At 40.6% G+C, this 27,121-nt stretch overlaps 1 protein-coding gene across 1 annotated transcript in view; it reads right to left on the reverse strand.

The window, feature by feature from the left end:
• Positions 1-4,331: 4,331 nt before the first annotated feature.
• The window catches only part of LOC118233001 (cadherin-18-like), a 71,827-nt gene continuing 49,037 nt past the window's right edge, over positions 4,332-27,121 (reverse strand). Inside the window, exons 6-12 of the mRNA XM_035428291.1 lie at positions 26,393-26,580; positions 25,932-26,185; positions 23,256-23,392; positions 17,352-17,473; positions 15,600-15,714; positions 7,760-8,011; positions 4,332-5,168 (exon numbers count right to left, since the gene is read on the reverse strand). Coding sequence (XP_035284182.1) covers positions 4,624-5,168; positions 7,760-8,011; positions 15,600-15,714; positions 17,352-17,473; positions 23,256-23,392; positions 25,932-26,185; positions 26,393-26,580 — 1,613 coding nt within the window. The 3' untranslated portion in view covers positions 4,332-4,623. The remainder of the gene's footprint in view (positions 5,169-7,759; positions 8,012-15,599; positions 15,715-17,351; positions 17,474-23,255; positions 23,393-25,931; positions 26,186-26,392; positions 26,581-27,121) is intronic.

The following is a 27,121-nucleotide window of genomic DNA, read 5'->3' on the forward strand; positions in this document are numbered from 1 at the left end:
ACGCTGCTTTGAATGGGTAAGAGCTGGAAGCTCATGATGCTTTAAATATGTCAAGTTGATGATTGCAGTTTGCGGTGGATTATGGTTAACAAATATAATGTGCTTTCAAAATTATTTTGCCAGAAATGACTTGGTGGGTAGGGAGTGATGATCGATCACTCGGGAGTGACGCGTCGGGGAGACCCTTAGTGTGGAGTGAGTCATTACGGAGTAATGCATTCCACCTGTCTCAGGGCTTCTCACCTGTCACGCACGCTTGATGCGTGACAGATGTGCTGTTATTGCAGGAGCCCATTTACTGACCACGTGACCGCGTCCGCCGCGACAAATGGAATCAGGGAATGAGCTGCAGTCCCAGAGCCAGTGTGCGCCGTGGCTGCAGAGTGTGTTGGCTGTGAACAACGACTGTCATGGCTGAAGCCACAAAGGCAAGAATTAAATGTTCAGTACTTGTCAGGTATATTAGGTCATGACTAAGTGGTGACAACAGAAAGGACGGCTGCCCTTTGCCTAAATGTTAGGGTAAACAATCCAAGCACGTACTTTTGCACAGTTTCTTCAGTGTCATTGGAAGGTTAATATTTAAGTCGCACAGAGCATCACAGCCATGGAATGTTATTCACTTTTCTTGTTTCAAATAAACGTAGGCCACATTTAATTGTGGTATTTTATGTCTGTTTCATCTGGAAGGTTAACAACATTGAACAAATCTTCCAGTTCAGTAGTTTCATTCAGAGTACAATAAAAGTGCATGCGCTTAATGAGTTTTTCCATGGGAAAGCGATAACCGTCAGGGAATGCTGCCAGGAAGGTTGTATATGACATGCTTGGAATATTTTCTTCTGTGAATTTCATGGAGCTTGTTTGGAACAATAAATACATTCCAAAACTGTTTAGGGAATTATTTCATCCTAATGTTATCTCTCAACCAAATGGCAATCTAATGGGAATAGTCCTAATGGTCTTGGAACATTTTTGTGTTAGCTGGGTATGTAATTTTCCATCTGTAGTGTGGTGCATTGCTGGATGTCTCTGATTATTGTTTTGTGCTCAATTACTATGTGATGAGATGCATTATACTTAGTGTTGTATGCTGTATAATATTGCTACAATGCTGTGGTACTTAATCTGAGGCAATACATTCAAGTTACATATGTAAATTGTCTTAAAAGTCAACTCTTAAAAGTCCACTATAAAACAGAAGCCTGTGTCCAGAGAAAATTTCACAGCTAACATTTGACACGCTAACCATATTGCCCAGAAGGAAATTTACTGAAGCAATGCAAGGTCAGATGCTTTGCTTAATGGTAAAATGGTAGTGCACTGTCTGACATTGTAACCTGTTAGCTTAATCCCCTAACTGGTGTCTAGCCCAGTATAAAACAGCATTTTGGGGCATCTGCATTTCTGTCAGGGATTCATTCTGCCCATTTTTCCCCATAGGATCTAATCAAAGCCCTGCACCCACTCCAACACTCAAATGTGCTGCATTTGAATCATGCAACAGCGATTTCTGAAAGATTAAGATCATTTGTTAAGATTATTGACTTTACATTAATGTCAACAGTATGGGCGGAAAGCTACATCTTTCTGTCTCTCTCTTTCTTTCTGTCTTGCCATCTACAGTACCTTCTGTTTCAGTGCATGAAACGTTTGACTGATTTCTATAAATACTTCACCATGAGGCCATATCAACACGTGATGGCACCTCACGGAAACCAACGTTGTGATAGGAAATGACATGGATGTTGACTAGATTAATGAAACTGAATACAATAATAATTATGTACATGTACTGAATAGCAATCACTTACAAAAATCAGTAATTTATATTACATGCCCTGGGGTGATTAATGATGACATTCATTTAGGGTCTTGACCATAGGAGATTCCTCCACAGCGAGCCCAGGCTTGCCTCCACACAAATGCTACTACCATGGGTAAAAAGCCTCAGGTGAAACGGTCACAGGTAAAACAGTATCAGCTAGAGTGGCCCCAAGTAGAACTGTCTGGTATAACAACCTCAAGGTAAAATGGCTTCAGGTGATTTAGATGCTAATGATGTAGAAGCGCTTCAGGTTATTTAGATGGCAACCATGCAAAAGAGCCCCTGGTTATTTAGCAGTGATCTATTGGGTGTCATGGACAGATGCCATAGACCAAAGCATTATCCATAATCCCTGTGCTGTGATGGAACCCAACCGAGGCATTAAAATGCTATTTATCCATCCAAAATCAATATGAACTTCATATTTAGTGTTGCACCGGTTCTGACAAAAATACTGCTACCGTCAGTCACACAAATCATGATTAATGTGTTCGCCGAATGAGTTTTCAGTTCTAAAGATATTATTGCATGGTTTCATCCTCCGTTTAACACTACACCTGTATGCAAGCACACGTCCACGATGCAAAAATAAGATCAAATTAAACTAGGTAATCTGTCCCATTACCCACGAAACCCTCCACTCATTACCTGCCAATAACGATACATCAAAGGAAAGGCAATGCTGTTTTATCTCCAGTTACTTCAATCATTTATTTCTAGGGCTGAAAATACTCACCTTATGTCAGCTGTCATCATAAACATACTGGCATGCTTGCAAACTTGAATAATTTCTGTTCTGCAAATAAAAGCATTGCTCCAAATAAACGTGGAATGACAGGGATTATATCTAGCTGTCATTACTTTGTCATTTTATAAACACTGTAGTGAAAATATATATCAATTTAAAGGAAATGAAAAGTTTCGCTCTCTTTCCGCTTGTTCACCTAGCTATGCCTGCTCAAGACAAAACAAAATAAAAAATTAAAACACACCCATTACACTTGGGGTCTTATCACATTCTAGGGAAAAGAAGAGTGTAGTAACTTCTGGGCTCTGTATTGTACCTCGGTTCACATATAAAATAAAATAAAAATCTGTCTCAAAAGGCCTAAGATGACACAGAATTGCCCTGGTTTTCCACATGAACATCTATTAAAAGCATGCGTGGGCTCACTTAACCAAGTTCTGTCATTTAGCTATCGGAGTCAAACAAGGCTGTTGTATAAAACACTTGAAATATATTTAGGCTAAATCTCACAGGTGTTTCCATTTCACTGTTAAGTTTAAATGATGTACAGTTACACAGGGTTCCCAGCAGATGGTAAGGCCCACTGAACTGGTAAGGAGAAATTGATTTGGCATCTGTGTTAGTTTACTGAGTCATGTCACTGTGTATTAAATGGTTCATGAGTCTATTACCTGGGTAGATGTGTATATGTAAGCTACAAAGATTTGCTTGTTTCTGTTGTATCCATTAGCTGATCTGTCACAATGAGAAACTGAAACATGCAGAAGTATTGTGCGCGCAGACAAGCTGAGACCACTATTCTGTTAATCTTCTTTCCATAAATCTGGGTCATCAGCATCAATGGTGGTCGATGCTGTTTCCCTGGGTAAGAAGTCTACGTTTTGAAAATCGATGCGCAAATAATCCCTTCTACAAATGAAAATGAAATGGAATTTTGAATATTGTCCAATTGGGACTGTCGCTTGCTGACTGAATATTTTAGTTGATTGAGTGGCCACCCTAGCCTCATTTAATTTATGCACGTGAAACGCATCACCAGTTTTCAGACCGCCATGTGTGGAAAAACACAGCACAATTAAAAGATACACTTATATAGGGAGTAAAGCGCAATTTCACCTTGTCTAAAGCTTCAATTGTCCTTCAGGCTTTAACAAGAAATCATTAAGCATTTTTAAATAAAGGCATGACTGCATTGTTCAAAAAAAAAAAAAAAGAAAAAGATTGTGTAAGCCAAGGATTGATCATACTGTATATGAATCATAACACAGATTTTTGCAGCTGATTTATAATTCTAAATAAATGTAATCTGACCACCCAAGCATTCAGATTCAATTATCTTCCATTCAAATACTGCAGTTCTCCAATTAAAACACTTGTCTGTCTCTTGATAATTATGAGTACTTCATGTTGAAATATAAAATAGAGCCCTGCGTCCTTCAAATGTATTGACGTAGAAAACATTCACTTGAAGTAACACAGAACAGCTGATGTCCTACGTGATACATGAAATAATAAAATATTTCCAGTGCGAATGCACAAATAGTGACTGCAATTTAATGGCATTCTATCTGGCTTTCTGGTTTTGTTTAGGTGCCAATATAAACTCTTGTATTGTCTCACAGTAAAAGAAGCAGACCAAAGAATATCAAAACTTTAAGACCTTCTAAATGCTTTAGTTTAGAACAGTTCCCTAACTTTGTTGGATTGTCATTTATGTCAGTTAGTGTCAGTTAAAATTCACATCCAGTACCACACTTATTTGGAATTACAGACTTTATTAAGCAATAAAAAATATACACCAGGGAAAATATGTTCTTTTTTATGCATTTTAGGTTTTTCTTTTCTCCTTTTTTTTTTCCAAAATCAAATGACCATTTCCCGCTTGTAGAACCTGGTAGAAAGAGTAATTCCTTTGACAGTAAAAGTGAACGAGCGGAATGGTCCAAAATGGTTTTCCTTTTTAAATTTTATTAGTAAACTGGGTAGAAGAGGAAGGGAGAGAGTTTCTTGTTTTTCTTTTTGTTAGTTTGTTTCTATGTGCCAAAAGCTAGCCACTGGCTTCCAGCTCAACCTCCCCGAGCAGTTCTGCCAGTTTCAGGAAGGCGGGTCCCCAGTCGTCCACGTCATTGTAATCCGGTTCCGACAGCCCGTCGGCTGAGTCCAGCGAGCTAACGGAGCCCGTGGGCGAGCCCCGGCCCTCGTAGGCGTACGTCTGGAGGGAGTCATAGGGCGGGACGCTCCCGTCCAGGTCCGCGTCCACCAGTCTCCGCCTGATGATCACCTGCACGTCGGCGTCGTCCAGCACGAGGGAGGGGCTCCAGCTGCCCCGGCAACCGGCCGCCGCTGCCGCCGCCACTGCCGCCGCCGCCGCCGCCGCCCTCCGCCCGTCCGGCCTCACGTCCCTGCGGAGCTTGGTCTCCTCTGCGACGGCGGGGTTCCGCAGGGCGGCGATGTCGAAGGCCTCGGTGTCCTCCTCGCCGCCTCCCTCGTCGTCGTAGGTGACCACATTCTCCCGGACGTCCTCCTCAGACATGACCAGAGGCTCCTTCTTGGCCTTCTTGCTCCGCAGGTTGATGAACAGCACGACGATGGCTACGTGCAGACAGGGGGGGAGAGACCAGAGAGGTGCGGTCAGGAGAACGGGCAATCAAAGGCAATGTTCTGACAAAGTAATAGCTGTTATTACGGCGGAGTAGCAGCTGGGTTATGTGCTCTTCAGATACCATTTACTGAACCCTGCAGGTTACTTCTCACGATTTTGCAGATTGCAAAGAGTCAGGAACACAATTTAAAGATCATACGCTGCTCTCCTATAAAGCCTGTGATAAACCTGCGTGTTGTTATGTCTTTGTGCACATTTTATTGGTTTAATATTTAGAAATACTAGAAATGCACACAACAGACAACAGGGAAAAAACTACTTAAACAAGTGTACCCAGAGGGTAGCAAACACACAAGCACAAATTTCCAAACAAGAAAAAAGCGTGAGGGTTCAAATAAACAACTAAAAACAGTACCATGCAGTACACACACAGTCCACTGTAAACATGTATTCATATCTACAACAGAGTTTCAGATTTGTCCCAGACACAGACTGAAATGCACACACAAACAAACACACACTCATACAAACACACACACACACACACACACACACACACACACACACACAAACACACCCGCACATACACACACACAAACACACAGGCTACACTTTTTGTCCCTTCAGCAACCTGAAACAAATACAATTAAATAAAAAAACAAACAAAAAAAAAAAACAAATCACTTCCAACGAAGGTACGTAATTCAAGATAAATAAATAAATAAATAAATAAATTCACCAAGATATAAGCTGATGAATTTGACAGGAGAAAAGGAGTCAAAAAATCTTATTTTCTGAGCAGAACAATTCAATTTTTATTGATGGACTGTTGCTGGTTTTTGTATTCTTTTGAATGAATGTAATAAAATAGAAAAAACGGAGATGCACTGGCCTCTGAAAACACTTTTCATACTTGGCATTCTGACACATACCAAGACATAATGGGTTTTTATAGGTTACCTTTAGTGATGGCATGTGTGGCTGTAAGTGCATTTCTTATGATTTTCTGACAATCCCAAATGCAATTTTCCTTGCAAGAATGGAGACCATTGATCAGAAGTTGCCTAGCCTTTTCACATTTAAATTACATTAAAATATGGCTTTATTTGTATCTAATTTCATACCAGAAATGCCCTTTATTCTCCTCTGTCTGCAGTTGTAAGAAAGATAAAGAAGTCTGAACACATTTTTAATTTCTATTTCTAGATTATAAACTGCAGCATACTGAAAATAGCATTAGGAATATGACTGAAGTGGCTGGCTAGATAGATAGCTGTGTTCAGTTGCAGTTTTAAATGGTGGTGGAAGAAGCAGAATACAGTTGAGTTTATAAGTTAGACTACTAGTAGTACAGCTGCTGCTAATTATACTGCTAGTACTAAGTAGTACTGCTACTTATAATAATAATAATAATAATAATAATAAGCATATACAAGGAAACCTCCTTTTTTACAACATTTGATACATATTAGCATGTGCTAAAACTTTATCGCAAGCAAATTAGCAATTTACTAAAAAGTATTTAATTAAAGTGCAAATTCTGCACATGAAAGTGCAAAGATTTCAATGAAAATACCTTTATTTTTGTTGAAATGTAGAAATGTACAACATAACAGACTTACTAGTAAACCCCTGAAAACCTTGAAGATGAAAAAAAATCCTATATCAGCTTAAGCTTCCCCCCCAGATGTCTTATCAGAATGTTCTGGGCTGGAAACTGGATTTGACATATAGGAGGTGAAAAATTTCTCATCTTCCAGCATTGAGCATTCAACCTGTAATATCTGTAACTGTAATCATTCCAAATGGGAAACATCCAAGGGAATTGTAAGCTTTTTAATGTCATTCAGCAGAGATATATGGAATTGTGCTTCACGGACTGTGGTCCTTTGACAGACGTTGTTAGATGATGCACAATGGCTAAAACAGATAGGTATTCAGATCTCCACACAGAGTAATATAATGCCCTTTCATCCCGGTAAATCTCCTCCTCCTCTAATATATTTTTCTACCCCTATTCTACCTCTCTATCTGCCCTTTCACTGTCTATTCCTGACCCTTTCCCCCTCTCTGTAAGTACCGATATATGCTCTCATTGTCTTTCTCTGTCCCTCTCGCACTATATATCTTTATTCACTCTCTCACTTTCTCTTCTTTCTCTCATCTCTCCTGTCCTCTATTAACACCCCCCCCCCACTTTCTGTTGCTTCTGAGGTATTCTGCCATCTCTTAACAGGGAGAGGGTTTTCCAGTTGCCAAATAGCGACATTTCCTCCATCCCAAATGAGTTTTTATTCCTGTTAGATCTGAAGAAAAACAGAGTGCCCTGGAACCATTTCAGTAGCGCACCGAGCCGAATGGCATATGGGCTCTCGCGAAACCCCCGATGAAGGCCAGACGCCAAAACGCATCGGTTTCCACAATAAATTACCATTCTTCCATTCGAGTCTGAGTGTACCTGGAAATGTTTATCCTCATTCCTGCTAGCCCGCCTAACCGGCGGTGACTGCGCCGCGGCGAGCATTGACCGCGCGGTGAACCGTGAACGGGGTTGAGACGACGGGGGAGGGACGCGTTTTACCCAGCAGGATGACGATGCACAGCAGGATGGCGATGAGGGCTCCGGTGCTGAGCCCGGCGGCGGACAGGAAGGCCTGGGCCTGGCAGGTCCGGGCGTGTCTCCCGCGGCCGCACGCGCACACCCGCAGCGTCAGCGTGCCGGTGCTGCTGAGCTCGGGCTCCCCGCCGTCCGACACCACCACCGCCAGCCGGTACAGCTCCTGGGACGAGCTGCTGAAGCGCCGCCTCCGCGCCACGATGCTAGCGCTGTTGTCTGCGGGGTCGGAGCACAAACACACGCGCCCCTGGAGTTAGCGGGAGTACCGCGCGGTGCCCGCGTGCACCGGCTCAGCCTGGGCCTGCGTTCAACACACGCTTCACTCTGACTCACTCTTTAACACCAAACATTGAGTTCAGGGACTGACGAAAAATGTCTTACGGAAGATAATTTAATTTGTGGTTAAACTTAAGGACCAATACTGTTTGAATACGGACTACTGAAGCTCCAGTTTGAGCAATGACACCGCCTGGCTTGCACCGGCTCTATGAAAAGCAAAACAAAAAGAAAAAAAAATACAATCACTACTTCATCTTTTATTCATGCATCTGTATATACTGTCGGAAGCCTGAAACTATTCACAAATGGTTATCTCTGGAGCAAGCAAACCTGCAGGAAAATGAATGTTGAGAAAGTGTTGGGTTGGACACACTAATAATGCACCTTGCACTGCAGCCGCCATCCTAAAAGTTAATTCATAAAGTCTATATGAACTGATCATTTTCCTTAGAAAAAATAAGTCAATAAATAAATAAATAATAATGGAAGCACTCCAGGTGCCCTTTGGAATAAACATCAAATTAAACCCAAATACTTGAATCTGAAATGTAGGTCTTTTGATAGGATGTACAATATTCCTTATATTTATATGAAAACTGCAACTTCATTTTTCTTGTGGTTATCAGTGCATCTCCCTCTCAAATCGTCCGCAGTAGCCTGTCAGTCTGACGGGGTCCTACGTTCCCTTTCCATTCTTATGAATATCTGCTCTGGTGTACAGTCGTTAAGGTGGCAGGGACTCAAATTTTTATTAACTCAGGCGCACCTGAGGCATGCCAAGTTATCACCTCTCACATCCTGAAGGAGCCGTGAAGAAAAAGAAAAGGGGGGAGAAGAAGTTGGGGGTGTTTTGATTTTTATGGCTCAACTGTAAATTTGTATGCGTGGTCACGGCCTCTGTATTCAAAAATGCAACTCTTTTTTTAATTTTTTTTTAACCTAGAAACACAGGTCTATGGAAATGCTCAGGCTCATGGGAATTCCAGGCAGTGAGTATACTGGTGTGTGTGTGTGTGTGCATGCAAGTGTTTTTAGTGGAGTGAGGGGGTCTTCAGGTTGGATACAGTGGGAACACACCACTGTATGCAAAAAAATGATCCGTGGGAAACTCCTACACAGTAAAATATCCAGTGTTAATTAAACTCTAACAGTTTTAATTTAGTACAAACAGATAACAGTAGGTCCCAGTGTTACAGCTGAATTAACACTGGATATTCTCTTATGTAGGGAATCTGTGCTATTTTACTTCAGATTTAAATTAGCATGCCGATGTACAGTACAGGTCATGAGTTGGATGTCAAAACTCATTACTTAATGCCCATTGACTAGAGGAGGGTAAACAGAAATATCTCTAGCCTTTAATAAAAGGATATCTAAGGGGAAGTGAGGGTTGGGGAGTATAAGGTTTTCCACATTTCATTTAATTGAATTTGCAGTGTTTGAGGAAGTACAGATTACAACACAGTTAATGATGTTTCCATCAATGCCTTTCATATATTATTGAGCGGTCTGAGAAACTCCAATTTTGTCACTGTTTTTCCGTCACATTTCTGCAATTATGGTTCCTTTTCTGTAGGGCACACCCCACCACGGGGCTCAAACCGCATTAGTGTTTAAAGAGATTAACTGAAATGTAAGCACAGGAGTGTGTTTGCCTCAGATTGTGCTCGATGTTTCTTTGACAAGACCGTCATGGTGCAATATCTTGTAACTCCTTTGAATATGCAGTAATTTTACCAAAAAACACAGCTCTCGACCTGAAAAGTAAAACTCAACGAGTTCCAGGTCGTTGAGAAGTGCAGTGAAGAGTCTGAACAGTGACAACAGAAAAACTTGTAGAAACACCCCCACCTCCCCCCCTCCTAAAAAAAAAAAAACTAACAAAAAAATATTTGCAGTAGAATATCAAGTGTTGTTTACTCAACATGAAAAGACATTCTGTTAGTCCAAAGGGGATCAAGTGGAGTTAACACATTTTTACGACACTATATTCCTGCATTATACTAACATGTTCAGAGCAATAATGATTATTCACGATCTCCTTCAAGGGCCAAACAACAGCAGTATCTTTTATCCTAAAGTATGCATAATGCATAACAATGCCAGATTTAATGTTAGGAGTGATAATGTCTCGGGTGACAAGGCCGGTGTTGAAGAGTGTGGCTTCTCATACTGAATGAAAGGCTGGGACGCTGTCTCTCAGCTTACAGTGAGCCATTCTGCTCTAGCAAACATTGCAAAATTGGGGTCTGAGTTGCTCAAAGGGCAGCAAGGGCTGTTTTCTTAGAATGAAAAACCCATGGAATAGGCTTCCCGTGCGGCAACTAGAAAATGTGTCTCGAGGGCAAGCTGGCTTATCACCAAGTTCAGGTTTTTACCTGCTTACAGTCCAATTCAACTTGAAATTAATGGCTAGCTCCAATGAACTATTCAAGATAAAACTTTCACATGAATGCGACAAGATGTTTATTTTTCCATTCTCATAACACAAAGAGAAAGTGGGTCGATCCTGATCGATTAGATGCGTCAGGTGGAAAGAGAAAAAGAAAAGTAGGAAGTATGGATAGTTTCCCTGGCAGCCAACCTTAGTGTCTGTTACAACAACAACAACAACAACAACAACAACAACAACAACAACAATAGCAACAAAAAACATAAACAACATGCACAGACTGTGCAGTCTGTAAGACTCGCATCTGTATTGTTTTAGCTCTGTACTCTAGCGCATTGGATTTTAAATGAAATATGTGGTTACAGTGCAGACTGCCAGCTTACATTTGTTACATTTGATCATATTTACATCCATATAGAGTGATCCTATATATATATATACATATAATTTCCTGTTTAAATTGCTCTGGAAACTGGATTAAACATATTCAACTCACACTCAGCAAATGATTTAAGTAAATTTGACCAATTCCTCTTCCTCGTTGTCCACCTCTCTGACCCTTTAGATATTAAAGACCCATTCCCTGAGGAGTTACGCAAGATGGAATCTAATTGAGGAAAGTTTTTAATCATCTGCATAGCATCAAAAGAGTTATTAGACTAATGTATGCTGTTAAATATTTAAATCTTCCCACAGACACATCCTGAATGACAAAAATTGCTTTAAAATGCTTTGCTTTATTTCTTTAACCTTGCCAAACAGTGCATACACAATGGTGTAGAACAAAGCCACATAAATAATAAAACCCCTTCCTGTATATTATTCTCTATTGTTTTTTGTTTTGTCTTTACTCTTAAACCCCTAAGAATATATTTCTTGGATGTGGTATGCAGGGAATTTCCTGAAAAATAAGGTTTTCTTTTTTTAGTTTTAGTTTTTTTGTATTTTATCAGATTATATACAGCAATTATCATCCTTTTTTTTCCTTTATTATTTTTATTGTATTATTAGTCTTTTTTGGATGGTAAGGGATTTGGTGGTTCAACAAAAGTGTACATCTATGGCTAATCAAAAGAGACAAGCAGATCAGGTTAATCTGCCCAATGCTTAACAGTTTAAAAAGCAGACAATCATCTTAATGCACACTAGGCACACGATAAGGAACTCTGGGAAACAACAGCCAGCTGCCTACAGCGGTTGAATGAATAGAACCCTTGCAGACAGACCAGGGCTGGCTTTGAATTCTTAAAAATGTCTTCTCCTTTCCTTCCATTGGTTCCTTTCCTTGATTATTTCTGAACAAATAAGAAGGAAATATGAAAGCGAAAAAGGAGAAGAGGCGTGGAAACAAGGACGGAGGAAACCTTATCCACAGTGTTGTTTTGTTTGTAGTGACATTGTTCAGGTGAAACGTTGAAACCACCCAGCACGTGTACTCTAATCCAGCTATATTTTGACATAACTTAAATCAATACTATTTTTGCATGAACAGAATGAAGAAGTGAGAGCCTTTTGAAGATTGATAATGGAGCCTGATCCTCATATTTCAGACTCGCCTCCTATGAACAGCTGAATTTCAAGGCTAATGCGTCCCCTGTGTGTAGAGGCACATGATCATAATTTCAGCCAAGTGTGAAAACGCATACTTGCTTCTGTGAGTTGTGGTTATCATTTTTAATCATTCTGTAATCTATGTGGGTTCTAGTGGTTCTTCTGGACTTCCACTGTGTAAAAACCTTGATATAGCAACTCTGCCTTGAAGCTCATTATTCCCCTGAGTCAATACAAGTTGGGGCATTTTATAAAAAATGCATTCAATAACAAATATCAGCAACAAATTACATGGTACATTTATTTACTCATGAGTGAGAAAGCTGTGATGGCCAGATACTTAGATATTCTTTCATGTTCTTGCATTAAAAATGCACAAGAGCTCACAGCTTGTACTGTGTACACATTTTATAATAAGTCTGACACCATCTCATATGCAGCAATGGATATTCGGATGACAAATGCACATTAATATGTATAAGTTGAGTCCTGGCTAACTGAGTTTCTGTTTTACAGTTAGACAGCACCTGCTGATGTATTCTAAGAGTTTAAAGGTCCACCGATGTGCAGATTTAGGAGGGAAAAAAAAGAAAAAAAACGAAACTATCACTGAGAGCCTTGCTCTTTCATCAACATAATTAAAGTTTAATTCAGACTTCTCCCATGATATTTTTTATATCTTTCAAAATACTTGATGCTATTAAAGTGCCACTTATTTAAATATTCCCACATTTAATTTTTCACATGCATGAAAACAGTGTAATCAGACCTAATGGCTGAGACAGTCATTCATATTTTAAGGATTTAGGGTCAAATTAACCACGCTGATGAACATAAAATGGTTTTGTTTATGTATCTTGACATTTTGTCTGCACCCTGGGGAGTAGGCTTATTCCGACTTCTTTTTTTACTGTGGCTGAATTATGTAACATGTAATAAGAACATCTTATTTCATTTTAATAAATTGAAACAATATTATATATGCTTTTTTATTTTTTTTTTTTTTTTGGGGGGGCGTAATTTGGCTAATATACAGTAATGCTGACATGCACACATTAATAATATATGTATTGTTGAATTATGTATATAGAGGAAACTATATTTTTTTCCTTATTTATTACAAAATACATAATGCAGTTGCATGTTTTTTTTTTTTTACATATTAATAACTGGAACACATTATAAAGTGCTATCCACTGATGTGACACTTTTATAGAAGACTGGCATCAGTGGTCCTTACCAGACTGCTAGGCAAACAGGTCCTTTCAATGAGAAAGATCTGAGCAGTGTTTAGTTCAAAGCCTTTCTACTGTAAAATCTACCTCTCCCTGTTCTGTGTACAAGTTGGCAGTGTAACCAAGTGCTGTTGGAACCTGCATGCAGAACTTCACTGGTTCATGTCTCAAAGAGGACAGAGTCAGTACACCTTTGAGAAGGGACTACAGCCAGATCTTCTTCAGTGATATACTGTACATGAGGTAAACCGAGAGGGTTTAATACAATGTAAGCCATTGTTGGCTCCTACTGCCAGATGCTCATTGATTTTCACTTGCTTGAAAATTCAAGAAAGCAGTGTCAGAGTGAAGAGTCACTGGATTCGTTACTAGCTCATTTAATTAATTACTAACTGATCTGAGTCTATCACTCAGCTCCTCTCTCCATCGAAGAAGATCAGATGGCATATTTTACAAAATTAGAGCCAATGACACAACCTTAGCAACACTGATTGTAAATATAAATGAAATAACCATCTGGTTGTGTGTGATCCAAAGCAGGGTGTTAAATGAAAGCAATGGCTTAGCAGACAGAGGCTTCATGCATGAAATGTACCTGTAATAATTGAAGGGGTAATTTACACTCCAAGGACAGCTCTATCATGACATTCCTTTCACAAGTAGAGCAGAAGTCATCCTATTCTTACCTTCCTTTTTTAAATCAAATTAAATTGTGGGGTTTCCAGATTGATGAAAAATTCCACGGTAATAGTGCATCAAGGAACTCAAAAGGAGTCAGATCCTGCTCTGTCTATCTGTTAAAGGGAACTTTTATGGTTTGATATGTCATAAATGCCCTCAACTATGGAAATATGTTGTAAAAACCACACAAAATATTTCACTTATTTAAAAAATCCAAAGCCTTTAATAGAAATTTTGACCAATGGAGATCACCATTATTAGATTAGATGCGCAATGCACTTTGGGTAGATGACGTAAAATGGTTGCACTGGAAGTTAAGTTGTTTTGTCCAGCAGTTTCTGTGACAATACAATGCCACAGAATTTGATGTGATACATGGAATATCTGTGAATAGGACGGATTCATTAGCTAAACATATTAGTGTATCAGCAGATATTATCATTAGGGATTACGCATTTAACAGAGGTACTATTACTGTCTTAAGCTCATATGACATGGATCACTAATAACGTTAACTCATTTAAATGAATGGGGATAATGTACACATTTCAGTTTCACCAAAAAGTGAGTTTTATTGATCCAAATAGTCAAGTGACTTTGAACATCTGCGGCTAGAAAGTGGAGCACTTTACAGCAGACAACTTCTCTGTCTCTGTTGGCATAGCGAGCAGTTGCTCCACAGACACCTCTTATGCCCTACTGTCGTCTCCTCTGGCCCTTGGCATTCATCGTTTTGATTTATTTGATGAGGGCTGTCCTCGGTGCTTTCCTGCTGAGTAATGTCCCACTCTGGCTCGAGTCGAAAAGGCTGAACAGAAGACATTTTCAATGCCGCTCAATGGACAAGAGCAATGGACCGGGAGACCCGGGCAGCCGTTTGACATCGCTACCCAGCACTCACTGCGAGGGTAATAACAATGGCGACCTACGAGTCAACCTAAAATCTTTCATGTGGCTTTTATGACATATTTATATAATTGAAGGTTTACACCATATTAAGGCCTACAAGTCTTAACAGGCGGGGTTCCCTTTAAGACAGAAACCTGCCGGATCAGAACATCCGCAGATGTGGCCGTGAGACATTGAGAGATGAGGCAGTGGTAGTTGCCATGGCAATGACCCACTCTTGGCCTTTTCCCTTTCATTTAAAGTGATAACCTCAGTAAGCTCTAAATTCAGGTGCACCTTTCACCAGTGGAGTCTCAGCAAACTACATTGATGGAGCACCTAAAAGGGGCAGTGGCCTACCCACTACGGGAAAATCCCAGGATGTATATTCCTTGTAGTTAAATCCAACGAGTATGTTCCCTCAAGGGAACGACAGATTTACACACAATGTAACGTTTCATCATGCGCTTATGTTTTCTGAAACTTCATCATCAAACATCTTTATTTAATTAGTATTTAATTATTTGTATAAAACTGGTGTGTCGCAGTGTTCTCAGTTCTTAGCATACAGTTCCATTATCCGAAGAACAGGTTTCACAGCTGGAGGCCATTTTGTGCTACTTGAGTGCATTTTATTTAACTGAACTGTAAGCATGGGAGCACACAAATGAGACATGCACCGTGTACTTTTCACGCATGTGAGAGAGCTACAACATTAAACCCATACATTTTCATAAACAACCTGCAGTGCTAAATTTAATCAGTAACTATTCAGTACCTTCGTTGTCCTTGAGGGTGAAGTTGGGATTGACGGGCAGGTCACTTGGTAAAGTGAAGGAGAAACGGCCATTGGCAAAGTTGTCTTTATCTGAAGCTCTAATGGTCTGAATCACCTTGAGGAATAAAACAAAAACAAAAAACAGTGGAAAAAAAAACATTTATTCCAGTGCAATCATGGAATGAAATGTATTTACTTATCTATCTATCTATCTATCTATCTATCTATCTATCTATCTATCTATCTGTCTATCTGTCTATCTATCTATCTATCTATCTATCTATCTATCTATCATATAAAATACTTGCTTGTCCTTGCCTCTATATGCCAATGCAAAGTCAGTATGAAGCAGCAGGAAAGTAGGGCGTTGAAATGTTGAATATGTCTGTGAATATAACTGGACCCTCCTGCCCAATCAAAAATCAACAAAGCTGGAGGGAGGACCAATTATATCTTTCCGTCAGCTTGAGGCTTTTACAATAACAGTTCCTCTGCACGGGGCACATTGGCCAGTGTTTCCCTCATGTCCTCATTAGTATCGTCTCTGTTGATATAGTGGTCTGTAAAAATGGCTGGATTCCTACACATTTGGCATGAGATAAATGCCAAATGGAGGTCAATGCATAAATGTTACTATTTGTATGTGTAGAAACCTGACACAACTTTACATAATGCCCTCTAAATCCATAAAAAAACATAGGGGATTATTTCGTCACCACAAATTTTAAACTGACATTGCTGGGCAATGTTAGGGAATGTGACTAGAATGCTATAATTTACACTCAGACCTGGAGTGTTGGTTTTCATCACAGAGGACAGTCAAAGTTAAGGACAAATGATGATTGCAGTCAGGTCTGTGTCTTATCAACAGACATGGTTAATGGTTTTCCATGACCAGAATCCTGCTGGTGATAAGCAGTGTTTTGTTGTTTCTGCTCTACATGCAGCAATTTCAAATGAAAAACTAGCATTGCTAGTCCTTGAGACTTGAAGTTTCTATTTCCTGACAACGATAAAAGCATAACTTAATTCCACTCGTGTCTCAGTCTTATTTTCGCAAATAATCTTAAGTGAATATTCTACAGTACACCCCCCATCCCCATTTCCCTAGTGCATCTCCTCGGTTAGCACTGTGCCGCCGTGTCTAAATACTCTTGATGTTTCCTCTAAAAATGCATCAGCCATCGCAATCCGGGCCCCGCTAACTGATTGTGTTGCCTCCGCGCTGTAATCTTCATTTAAATGGAAAAATATGAAGAGAAAATGTGAATGTGATGTGCATCTGAGCGGCTGCGCTTTGCTGCACACGTGCCCCATCTGAATGAACGATGATTAGCATTTTCTAGCCTCCCGCTCGCTCTGTGTGCTTAAAGCGGCGCTATCTGCTTGTGGGGACATCAGCGCCCGCTGAATAATTTATGGGCTCAAGAGGCCAGGCGAGACTGTGGTGCCGGAGATAAATCTTGCACTGCTGTTAAACACATCATGGAGGAGGGAGGGAGAGGGGGAGAGAGGGAGAGAGAGAGAGAATGAGAGAGAGAGAGAGAGAGAGAGAGAGAGAGAGCTAGAAAAGAGAAAGTAAAAGATGGGGGAAGAGAGAAACAAAGAAAGGGAAATGCAGCGACTGAGAGAAAGAGAAAATGGAGGAGAGATAGAAAGAGAGAGAGGGATACGGTGGCACAGAGAGAATATGATGTACAGTATAAGTCAGAAGGACAGCTTGGAGAAAAAGAAGAAGAGGGTGTCAGTCACCTGACCCGGCCTAGAACTCTCACACACGATGACCTCGTCGTCTATGGCGACCTCTGGCGGGTTATCATTGACATCTAAGACCTGGACTGTGACAGGGACATGACTGAGGAGACTTGGATTGTCTAGAAAGAAAAATAAACACACACACACACACACACACACACACACACACACACACACACACGCATACACACAAACATGAAAACTGTCAGCAGAGCATGGAATCTGGAGTCTGAAGTGACCTGTGGGCTAACACATAATGCTTTTCAAAATGTGTCTGTTCCGTTGGGCGTTTCTCCTTTAAAATTCAGCGAGGCCACAGTTCACTCTGAAGGAATGTAGCTTAAACATTTCCAGTTTAGAATCGATGAGCGTGCAGACTACTAAGCAGCCTATGGATTGTGTGACAGTCATATTCTATTGCAGGCTCCACTCATCACTACCCTCTATTGTCAAACCTGTCTCTGACAAGTGTGGCTTCCAGCAAGTTTCCTAGAATACTTCAGGCAGTGTTTCCTAAAAGGAATCATCTGAATGCTCACTGATTTAAAAACTTATATATAAACTGCAGACAGCCACTTAAAACTCCTGCTTCTTTAGGCTATTTTCAAAGTTGATACAGCAGTACGGCATAGCATGAATCTAGACTTGTACTAGTGGATTTTGTTTTAGAGCCCTTGTCACAGTTTATGTCAAATATACACTACACGACCAAAAGTATGTGGACACTTGACATCGAACACCTCCAAAATTATGGGCAATAATATGGAGTTGGTCCACCCTTTGCTGGAACTAAAAGGCCTAGCCCAAACTATGAAAAATAACCCCAGACCAAGAGGTGTCCAGATACTTTTGGTCATATAGCGTATCTTTTTAAGGCTCTCGTAATGTAAAGATGACATATTCATAGTCATAGGATTACCTTCTTTGGGAGGAATTTTTTTAAAAGTCCATTATTACAGCAGACATGTCAAAAATAAAAAAATAAAATAAATAAAAACACAGTTATAAATATAGTCAATTGTGTCATGATGCATGTTAGCCTTCACAGGATTTGATGCTTATTACAGCTTCACAACACAAGAATGCACTGCAGAGGTGTTATACACTGTATACATACAAAATTACACTAGATATAAAGTCTAATGCCCAGACTATGTCAAAACTATACAAGACACTCTTAGAGGTTGAGCAAATCTCTACCAATACCTAATGATAGGTGATCATGTGACTCTTGCTGGAATCAAAATGCAATTCCTATTTTCTATCAGAAAGTTCAGGAGATGGCCAAGTGTGGTTTGATTAACAGAAGCCATGCTCAAGAATGATGTAAAGGCCCAATTCTCATTCTGCTGCTTCCCAGTAAAATGTGTGTGCACTACTTCTTCATCAGTCAAAGGGCACATATGAATACATAAATATATAAATGCATAAATCTAACTAAAAAGCCAGTCTCCTGTAGGGCTGACCGTGTGCTGTTTACTCCAGAATTCACCTTAACGAGCACAGGCAGAAGCATTTAAGCGCACATGATGATTGTATTTATTTAGACATTGGTTCATTTATTTATTTATTTTTTAAAGATTGCTTGAATGACATAAGGCTCTTGGTGAGAATGGTAATCAGTGCCTCTTGAGAGTGGAGCACCCAGAGGCTGAAACTAGGCTCTATGAAAATAAGATGACTTTATTCCCAACACAGAACACTACCTGCAGTAAGAAGGGGGTTGGCATTTGTGTCAGTGTATTGCACAAATAATTGCAAATGGTCACCATTCAAGCCATGAACTATATATTCTTGCAGATACTAGCTCCATAACACTGCATTTGCGTTTTGGCCACAAATTCTCACCTCTCTCCGACTGTCATCTTTTATTGGTAAGATATATATTAAAAACGTGAGGGTTTCCACTGTTTCTCTTCACCTTTCTACCACTGTTATCTTTTATTGGTAAGATATCTATTAAAAACGTGAGCGTTTCCACTGTTTCTCTCCTAACACAGAGACATCATGTTTTATGCAACATAAAAAGAAGCTTAATATGCCAATGAAAGCCAGCAGGTTGCATGCAAACAAATTTAATTAGACAGTAGATGAAGCATTTGAAAAAAAAAAAAAAAAACGTACCAACAGAAAAGAATAGTAAGATGTCAACGACTGTCTAAACCTTTGAACAAGATGGCAGTTAAAGAGAAATTGGTCAGAGTACGATTCATCTCAAAGGCACAAGGGAAGACTTTTATATGGCGGTGGTGTCTACACGTGGTAGTGGTTATCCACAGTCCTGAGGGTTCATGGGACAACCTACAACAAAGCAGCTGATTGACATCTGAAACAGCAGGGAAATCAAGTTTCCATCTTTTTGGGGCCTCCAATTATGTCATTAAGATAGAAAACCTTATATTCTCCAACGGACACCATTTACATGACAGCACAGTAGCACACACACACATACATACACACACAAACAGACACACACATACAGATTCTTATATTATGGTTCAAAAATACATATATTAAAAAAGGCACATCCGAATAAAAATGCACATGAAAAATTATGGAATTTCCCCTGAGGAGAACTGGGAATGGGAATATTCGCCTGTCTGCTCAACTCTGTCTCACCAAGGGATTTGCTTCTACCATTGCGGGGGAAGACAGTCTGAAATTTCTGAGTACCACTAACATCCTGTAGCATGCTAAGAGATTGCTCTAATGAGCTCCTGCCCGAGCACGCTCACTCTTTGCGCTGACGCGATGTTGACTGACACAGCTCATCAATTATAAAAATGCGCCAAATTCCTTTCTGCAAAACAGCAGAGGGTATCCCTGGTGATGCATAAACGTTTGCATGATGTGAACAATGGAGCAGGTGGACAGTTATGGAGATGCATTGCGGTAAGGTTGTTTGCAAAAACCATCAGATATATTGTGATATGCTGGCTTCTGATGCCCTCATTCTTACGGTATACAGACATGACCTCAATGCTTAACCTTCTGCTACAGCTAGTCAGGTTTGACCAAAAACTGTGACTTTTGAAGTCGATTGGTCAGTTGGGTCTCATTGCTCCAGTATCCTGTGGTCTATCCATAATAACAAGAAGGGATGAGTCAAGGTTGCTCCCCCCGATGTTTGAGACTGCATTGTTTTTTTAGCCAACTACTGTATAATAAGCCTAAATGTATCTAGGAGTCCACAACAGTGAAACACCATTGGTTCAGTTCCAGCATGGGAATGGTTAAAGTGGGCTAGTGTCCCCTGGGATACCACTAATTAATACTCTCAACATTGAAAAAGATGCTCACATGCAGCTGGTTGATATCAAGCAAAGATGTGAGTTATAAATGGTTCTAGCCTCTGTCCTACAGTACTATATGGACTGTAGAGTGTAAAATCTTCATATCTGAGCAGTCAGATACAGCACTCCATATGCGGGTGATACGGTGATGAATCGAGAGGCAAAAAAAAAAAAAAAGAAAACAGGGAAAGATATAAAAATAAAAAGCATGCCCTGATCCAACCTCTTCCTATCCATTTGCAGACTTCCACTTCAATTTAAACATCACTGTTAGCTAGTGAGCTTCCAATACGAGATGCAGACCAGTTACCCCATTTGTTTCTGCCAGACATGACAGCACATTACACATGAAGAACAATGTCATAACATTGTAATAATACATGTAATAATGTATGTAACAAATTGTATAAAACATTAAAAATAAGTTACCGAAAATAATTTCTGCATACATTATGAAAGTGTACGTAGGTCATAAGCTGTAATATACTGTCATAACAGTTTATACAAGTTGTTATGTTATGTTATACTTGTGAAGTAATGTAGTTATTATAGTGCATTGTTCAAGTAAAGGGATAGTGGTAGAAGTTAGTCGTAGAGCAGTAGAATAATTAGGATATGCCCCTTAGGGATGAGCAAACTGACAAGCCTAGATGGGCTGAACTTCTCATCAAACATTATTATGTTCATCATTGCACACTTATTAATCACTTGAAACTTTGGATAATTATCAGACCTGGAATGACATCACACTCCCATAGTTCCAAGGGTTTCTCTCTGTCCATACTGTTAACTCACAGGCCCTGTGGTCATCCTGTGCCAACAGTCATCACAGTCCCAAACCAGAAGACATCAGTCCACTGCTCTATATAATTGAATTAATTTACTATTATTACATTTTTTTCCATGCGCTGAATAATTCCTGTCCTGTGAATGAACGGTGTTATTTCCATACCTTCCAAAAATCAAAGAATCACTGTAACTAACACCTCTAATCAATGCCCACTGACCTCCATGTTGAGTGACCAATTTTAGCGCATTCTCACTAGTTTCTCAAATGGGTTTATGGCTCCAGCAGTGTCTGAAATTGACATTATGTCTTCTGTATGGAGCCACGTAGCAGCTGATGTTCATTGCCCCAGAAGACAGCAAGGCCCTCTGTAAGATAGTCTTTTTGAAAGCCTATTATCGCCTTGAGGGCCACACGCCACTCAAAGTGCACTATATTCTAGACTTTATCCCCATGACAACTGAATGCACTCCATCCACAATATATTATTTATAGTTCCGTTAGCTTTATTTTAAATTTAAAAACACACTTGCCATTTGTTTTTTTCCCCAAGTATTTAAATGGCCCCTTTTTTGTTGGTCTAACACTGAGCAATAATGCCTTTCTTTAATACAAAATTACAGTGCAGCCAAATCATATGGACATGTCTACTTTCACTGGAGCTCATTATTAGAGAGTAGAAACAGTATAAATCTGAACAAATGGCCCTATGGTTGTCTCCATTCAGAGAACATAGACAGACCCGTGGAATGCAGTAACTAATGTGGAAACTGGGACTTAGTCAGGAATCTGGCAAATACGGAAAATACAAGGACATTTTGACACAATCAACAGATGTGTGCACAGCTCCCTCGACTAGTTAAAGTCCTAACATCTGCCTCCTAGCTGAGTGAAGCTATTGCAGCAGGCCAAATTTAGCACCAACTGTTGCAAAGCCCTCAAAAAATGCTATCAGTCCCATGGTGTCAGAGATGGCACCAAGCTCATTCATTTTCACAGTAATTTGGTTATTAGTTGTTTGACCGAGGCCAGTGATTTTGAAAGCTGCAGCCAATCTCTCTCCCAACATTTTTTGAGCTATAAACTATGCTCATGTATTCAACAGCACCTCTTCAAAGGCCTCTCCTCCTCCTTTCTCTACTGTTTCTGCTCAGTTTAGCAAGGTTTAAAATAAAAGTTCCATAAAAAAATGAATAAGAAAAAAAGTGAATGCAGGGAAGAAAATAAATCAATATATGCCTTATGTGATAATAAGGGATTCAGCAATATCAGGAAAAATGAAAGAGAGTACTCTGAAATCAGAGGAAAATGAATTTTGGCTCTAGAAATGCTCCAGGAAATACAATTTAGGTTGTATTCAGAATTCAAATTAGGTGATGCGACTGGAACTTATCAGCATGGTCTCTCTGTTGTTATCAAGGTGTGAAGATTCACCCCATTATCAGGGCAACACCATTAAAGAAGAGAAAAGGAAAGTGTCAAAGCTTAGATGCGGACCTGCAAAAGAAATGGTGGAAAAATGGATTGACCCATCGACTTTCAGTAATTCTCCTCCTCTCTGTATAACTTCAGCATTCTACCCAGCATGCTCTGCTAATTTCAGGATTCATTTGCTCCAGTCAATACGGATGTGTAAATAGGCCATAGCAGCGAAAGATTACCATGTAGTTATTTCATAAAGAGCTGAAAATAACTCTCTTATATAAATAAAGCTCATAAATCGATGGCAGGATGGGATGTGTGTGTAGTTTTGGGGGTGGGGGGAGGGGTTGGGGGGGTGGGGGGTGGGCAGGTGCGGTCTCAGTGCCAGCCTGCACTTACCAACCTCCGAGGTGACGACCGTGACGTTATACCAAGCTGTCTCCTCCCTGTCCAGGCTCCTAGTGGTAGTGATGACTCCCGTGGCTGCGTCGATGTTGAAATTGGAATCTCCGTGTACGCTGCGATCAATGAAATACCTATTTATGGAGAAGGAGGAACAATTAAAATTGCATGAGCGCTGCCTTGGCCCTGTCTCAGAGTAAGGTAATACAGAAGGGAAACCCATTACATTAACATTTTGAGACAATGTCTGAAAGGCCTGAGTTTGCAAACCGCCACTCCCATCGAAAACATCTGAAATGCAAAGCACACTGTTAGGTCCTGGTGCCATCCACAGGAACTAAGACACCTTGAGCCAAAACCCTTGTGTGGAACTACTGATCAGGATAGCAAAAATGAATGAATACATAGCAAGCATAACAAGACTATAACAGGGAAACTGTTATTTGCTAAGTCCACCATGAGCCCATAAACATGGGAGAAGATGAAGAGGATTTGTGCACAAAAAACAAGGCCACAGCCACTGCACATGCTGAACTAACAATCTGCTGCAAAACTGAGAATTTCAAAAGACGATCCTCAAAGCCTTTCTCCACTCAGGCGTTTTGGAGCGGAACAGAAGAAGCAGAAGAAGAAGAAGAAGAAAAAGAAGAAGAAGCTTCTCTGATGTCGATGTTAATTGATGTTGAGTATTTCAGCTCATTTAACTTGGATGGAGAAGGTGAGTCGCCTCTCATGCGCAGTCATTTATTTACTCCTCGCATTAATGCCAAGAGTACTCTCAAGAAAGAGAGATATCATTCATTACGAAAACATCCTTCATATACTCTGTATTTTTTTTGACATTCTGGATATGCTGTTGCTGTGTGGTGCACATTATGACGAAGTGCAACACTTTTTAAATGACCTCATCTCCCACACCAGAGCTTAAACAGAAAATCAGAAGGTGTCGGAAGTCCCTGCGTGAGGGAGGTGACCAAACTGTCTCAGAGGTCCCAGAGTACAACTGTTAACTGGAGGAGGATCGTGGACTGGGGGGTGCCGCCAACTATCATAGACGCAACGCATGGATTTTTATATACTTACATCCCATTCGACAGTTGCTGGATCTGTGGACATACAGTAGTTCCCTCCACAAAACTCCCAGATCCTGTTTCGGCTGGATTCAGTATAAATGAAACACTGCCCCACCCACACCCTTCCCCACCCTGAACTTACAAGTCTGTTGCAGTGACCCTAAGTTTAAAGCAATTTAAGCTATCCGCCAGCACACAAGTAATCAAGATTAATCAATTCCCAAGAAAATAAGGTCCTAATTATTTTGGCCAGACATGACTCTGTATTGATTTTTCTCTTCTTTTTTATTTTTTGCTTTTGAGAAAATGCTTGTGTGAACTGAGGAACCTCTTTGCTTTCATCCCCCCCGCAGTTCAATGATAAGTCGTGCCAGGTCCCTTGTTTCATCTGCTGTGTCACGCGATAAACCCAGACAGGGACTTTCTGAGGAGAGAGCTTGTGTGCGCCATTTTCTTACATCATTTATTGTATATGCTAATGTCTTCTTCAGTGCTTTCAAAACCCCTTAATCTGATCCAATTAATCTACTCCTTCTTTGTCTTTTTAAAATGACACGTATCATTCATATTACATATTTTGCACAGATCTACACATTATTCCTCTTGAAGGCTTGTTAGGCCTGAAATATATCCACGTAGAAATGGAAGATTTATGAGAGAGGAGCGTAATAAGCAGCAGATTAGCAGGCTTGTGGAACACTGCACTATGCTACTTCGAGCTGATGTGCACGCAGTCACACAAACTGAATGGGGAATCCATTGATTTGTTTTTTCCTCATCTCATGGCATTTTGTGATTGTTGGATACATCTGTCTCTACTTTTTCTCTGTTAGTTTCCTGCTGTGGCCGTGGTCCTCAGTAGCTAATGGCCACTCTTTCAATGATAGCCTCATTTTATTCTCTCTCTCTCTTTCCCGCTCTCTCCCCTCTCTCTCTCTCTCTCTCTCTCTCTTTCTCTCTCTCTCTCATTCCCGCTCTCTCTCCTCTCTCTCTCTCTCTCTCAGCATAATGAAGATTAATTTAATGAAAGATTAATGAAAAAACAATGTGCATGCAGTCATAAGAAAATGTTCAACTAATGCAAGCTAAAATGAAGCAAACAAAAAAGATAACTATCGATGAGCAGAATAACAAGTCTGTATTGTTTGGTAATGAGCGTTGAACTATAAGTGATGTAATAAAATCTCTCCCCCTCTCTCTTTTTGTCTCTATCTCTCTCTCCCCTGGTTTTACTCCTCATCCCCACTCTTTCCTTGTCTCTTCAACATCTCTATATCTTTCTTCCCTCCCTCTTTCTCTCTCTCTCTCTCCTCCCTCTCCATTAGTTTTGCTATGTGCAGATCGTAATGTCAGAATAACCTTCACAGGAGTGTCGGAGCATTAACATTTCACAACACAAGGTAGAGAACTGTACCTATGAGCAGACATTGTACATTGTCTGCACACACACACACACACACACATGCGAACACACACATGCAACACAACGTGCCACATGCCGCACCATCCCCTCTCAATCGGTGCGCTGTAAGTTGATCGTCTGCTAAATGTCAGTAAATGTAAAGATACAGGTGTTCAGAAACGGGTGTATGGCACTCACCTGACCGGGCTGTTAGTGCTGTCTGGGTCCCGAGCCGTCACCGCCCCCACCTCTGTCCCGATCTCTGCGTTCTCGTACACGTCCATTATGTAGTAGTCCATGGAGAAGACGGGGGCCTCGTCCACATCGCCCACAATGATCTTCAGGGTGGTGTGGTCCTTGAAGGGGCCCAGGTGGGAGAATCGGGGGTCCAGGTGGGTGTTCGCTCCCTCAATGTGAAGGGTGTATGCCTTCTTCTTCTCAAAGTTTAGGGGCTGTGGAGGAGAATGCTGTCAAATTGGGCCCACCATGAAGGGGGAGCTGATTTACTAGTGTTGAATCAACTCTAGCAGTGTTAAGTGAATGCTAACTGAGTTCCAAAGGCCCATAAAGTACTCTTTTATAGTTAAAAGCACTCTGTAAGAGTTGATTTCACAGGACATTTTTGCTGTGTTGGTGCGGTCTGGATTTGTGTAGCCCACCTTCTTCAGTGAGATGACCCCCTCCCGCTTGTCCCGGTCTGTGGTGATGGAGAAAATGGCCGCCCCCTCTGCGTTGGTGATGCTGTACGTGATCTCCGCGTTAACTCCCAGATCCTCATCGTTCGCTTTGATCTTGCCCACCGCCTTGCCCACTTGAGCTGATTCCGGCACGTACAGCTGGTAGTTTTCTGTGAACATGCATGAACAAAACACATTGTGAAAACATGAACACGTTGTGATAAATGTAAATTCCCAACACTTCTATGTAAACTGAACAGTGTGATGCGATATGACGGTTATCACGGCTGGGCAGTTTGCTTTAAGATCCAGGCAAAAACCGTGTCATGATTCAAGCACACATTATAGATGGCTAAAACAAGGCAAGTTCCCTTTGAATTCTCATTCAAGTCTTTATATTCCACTGAGGTAGCCCGAGGTTCAGGAACTATGAATTTGAATTGCTAACGATATGTCAAGCAGTGTCAACGGCACGACCCGCAGAGTCGCATAATTAACCCCAGAAAGCCATTAGCTTTGTGCGCGGGGCCTAGCATCACGGAACCTACTCTCGCACTTCACGTCGCTCAAAATAAAAAAAAGGGGAAAAACCATGTGTGAAAAACGATCAGCTCTGCCTGCCGGACCGGGAGAGGTCTCGGGCGGGCTGGTCGTTTGATTACGGAGTCGGGGTCAGTGGGATTTGATCCCATAAAGAGAACACTGCGAATG

Source organism: Anguilla anguilla, chromosome 8, assembly GCF_013347855.1.
Source record: "Anguilla anguilla isolate fAngAng1 chromosome 8, fAngAng1.pri, whole genome shotgun sequence".
Lineage (NCBI taxonomy): Eukaryota > Metazoa > Chordata > Actinopteri > Anguilliformes > Anguillidae > Anguilla > Anguilla anguilla.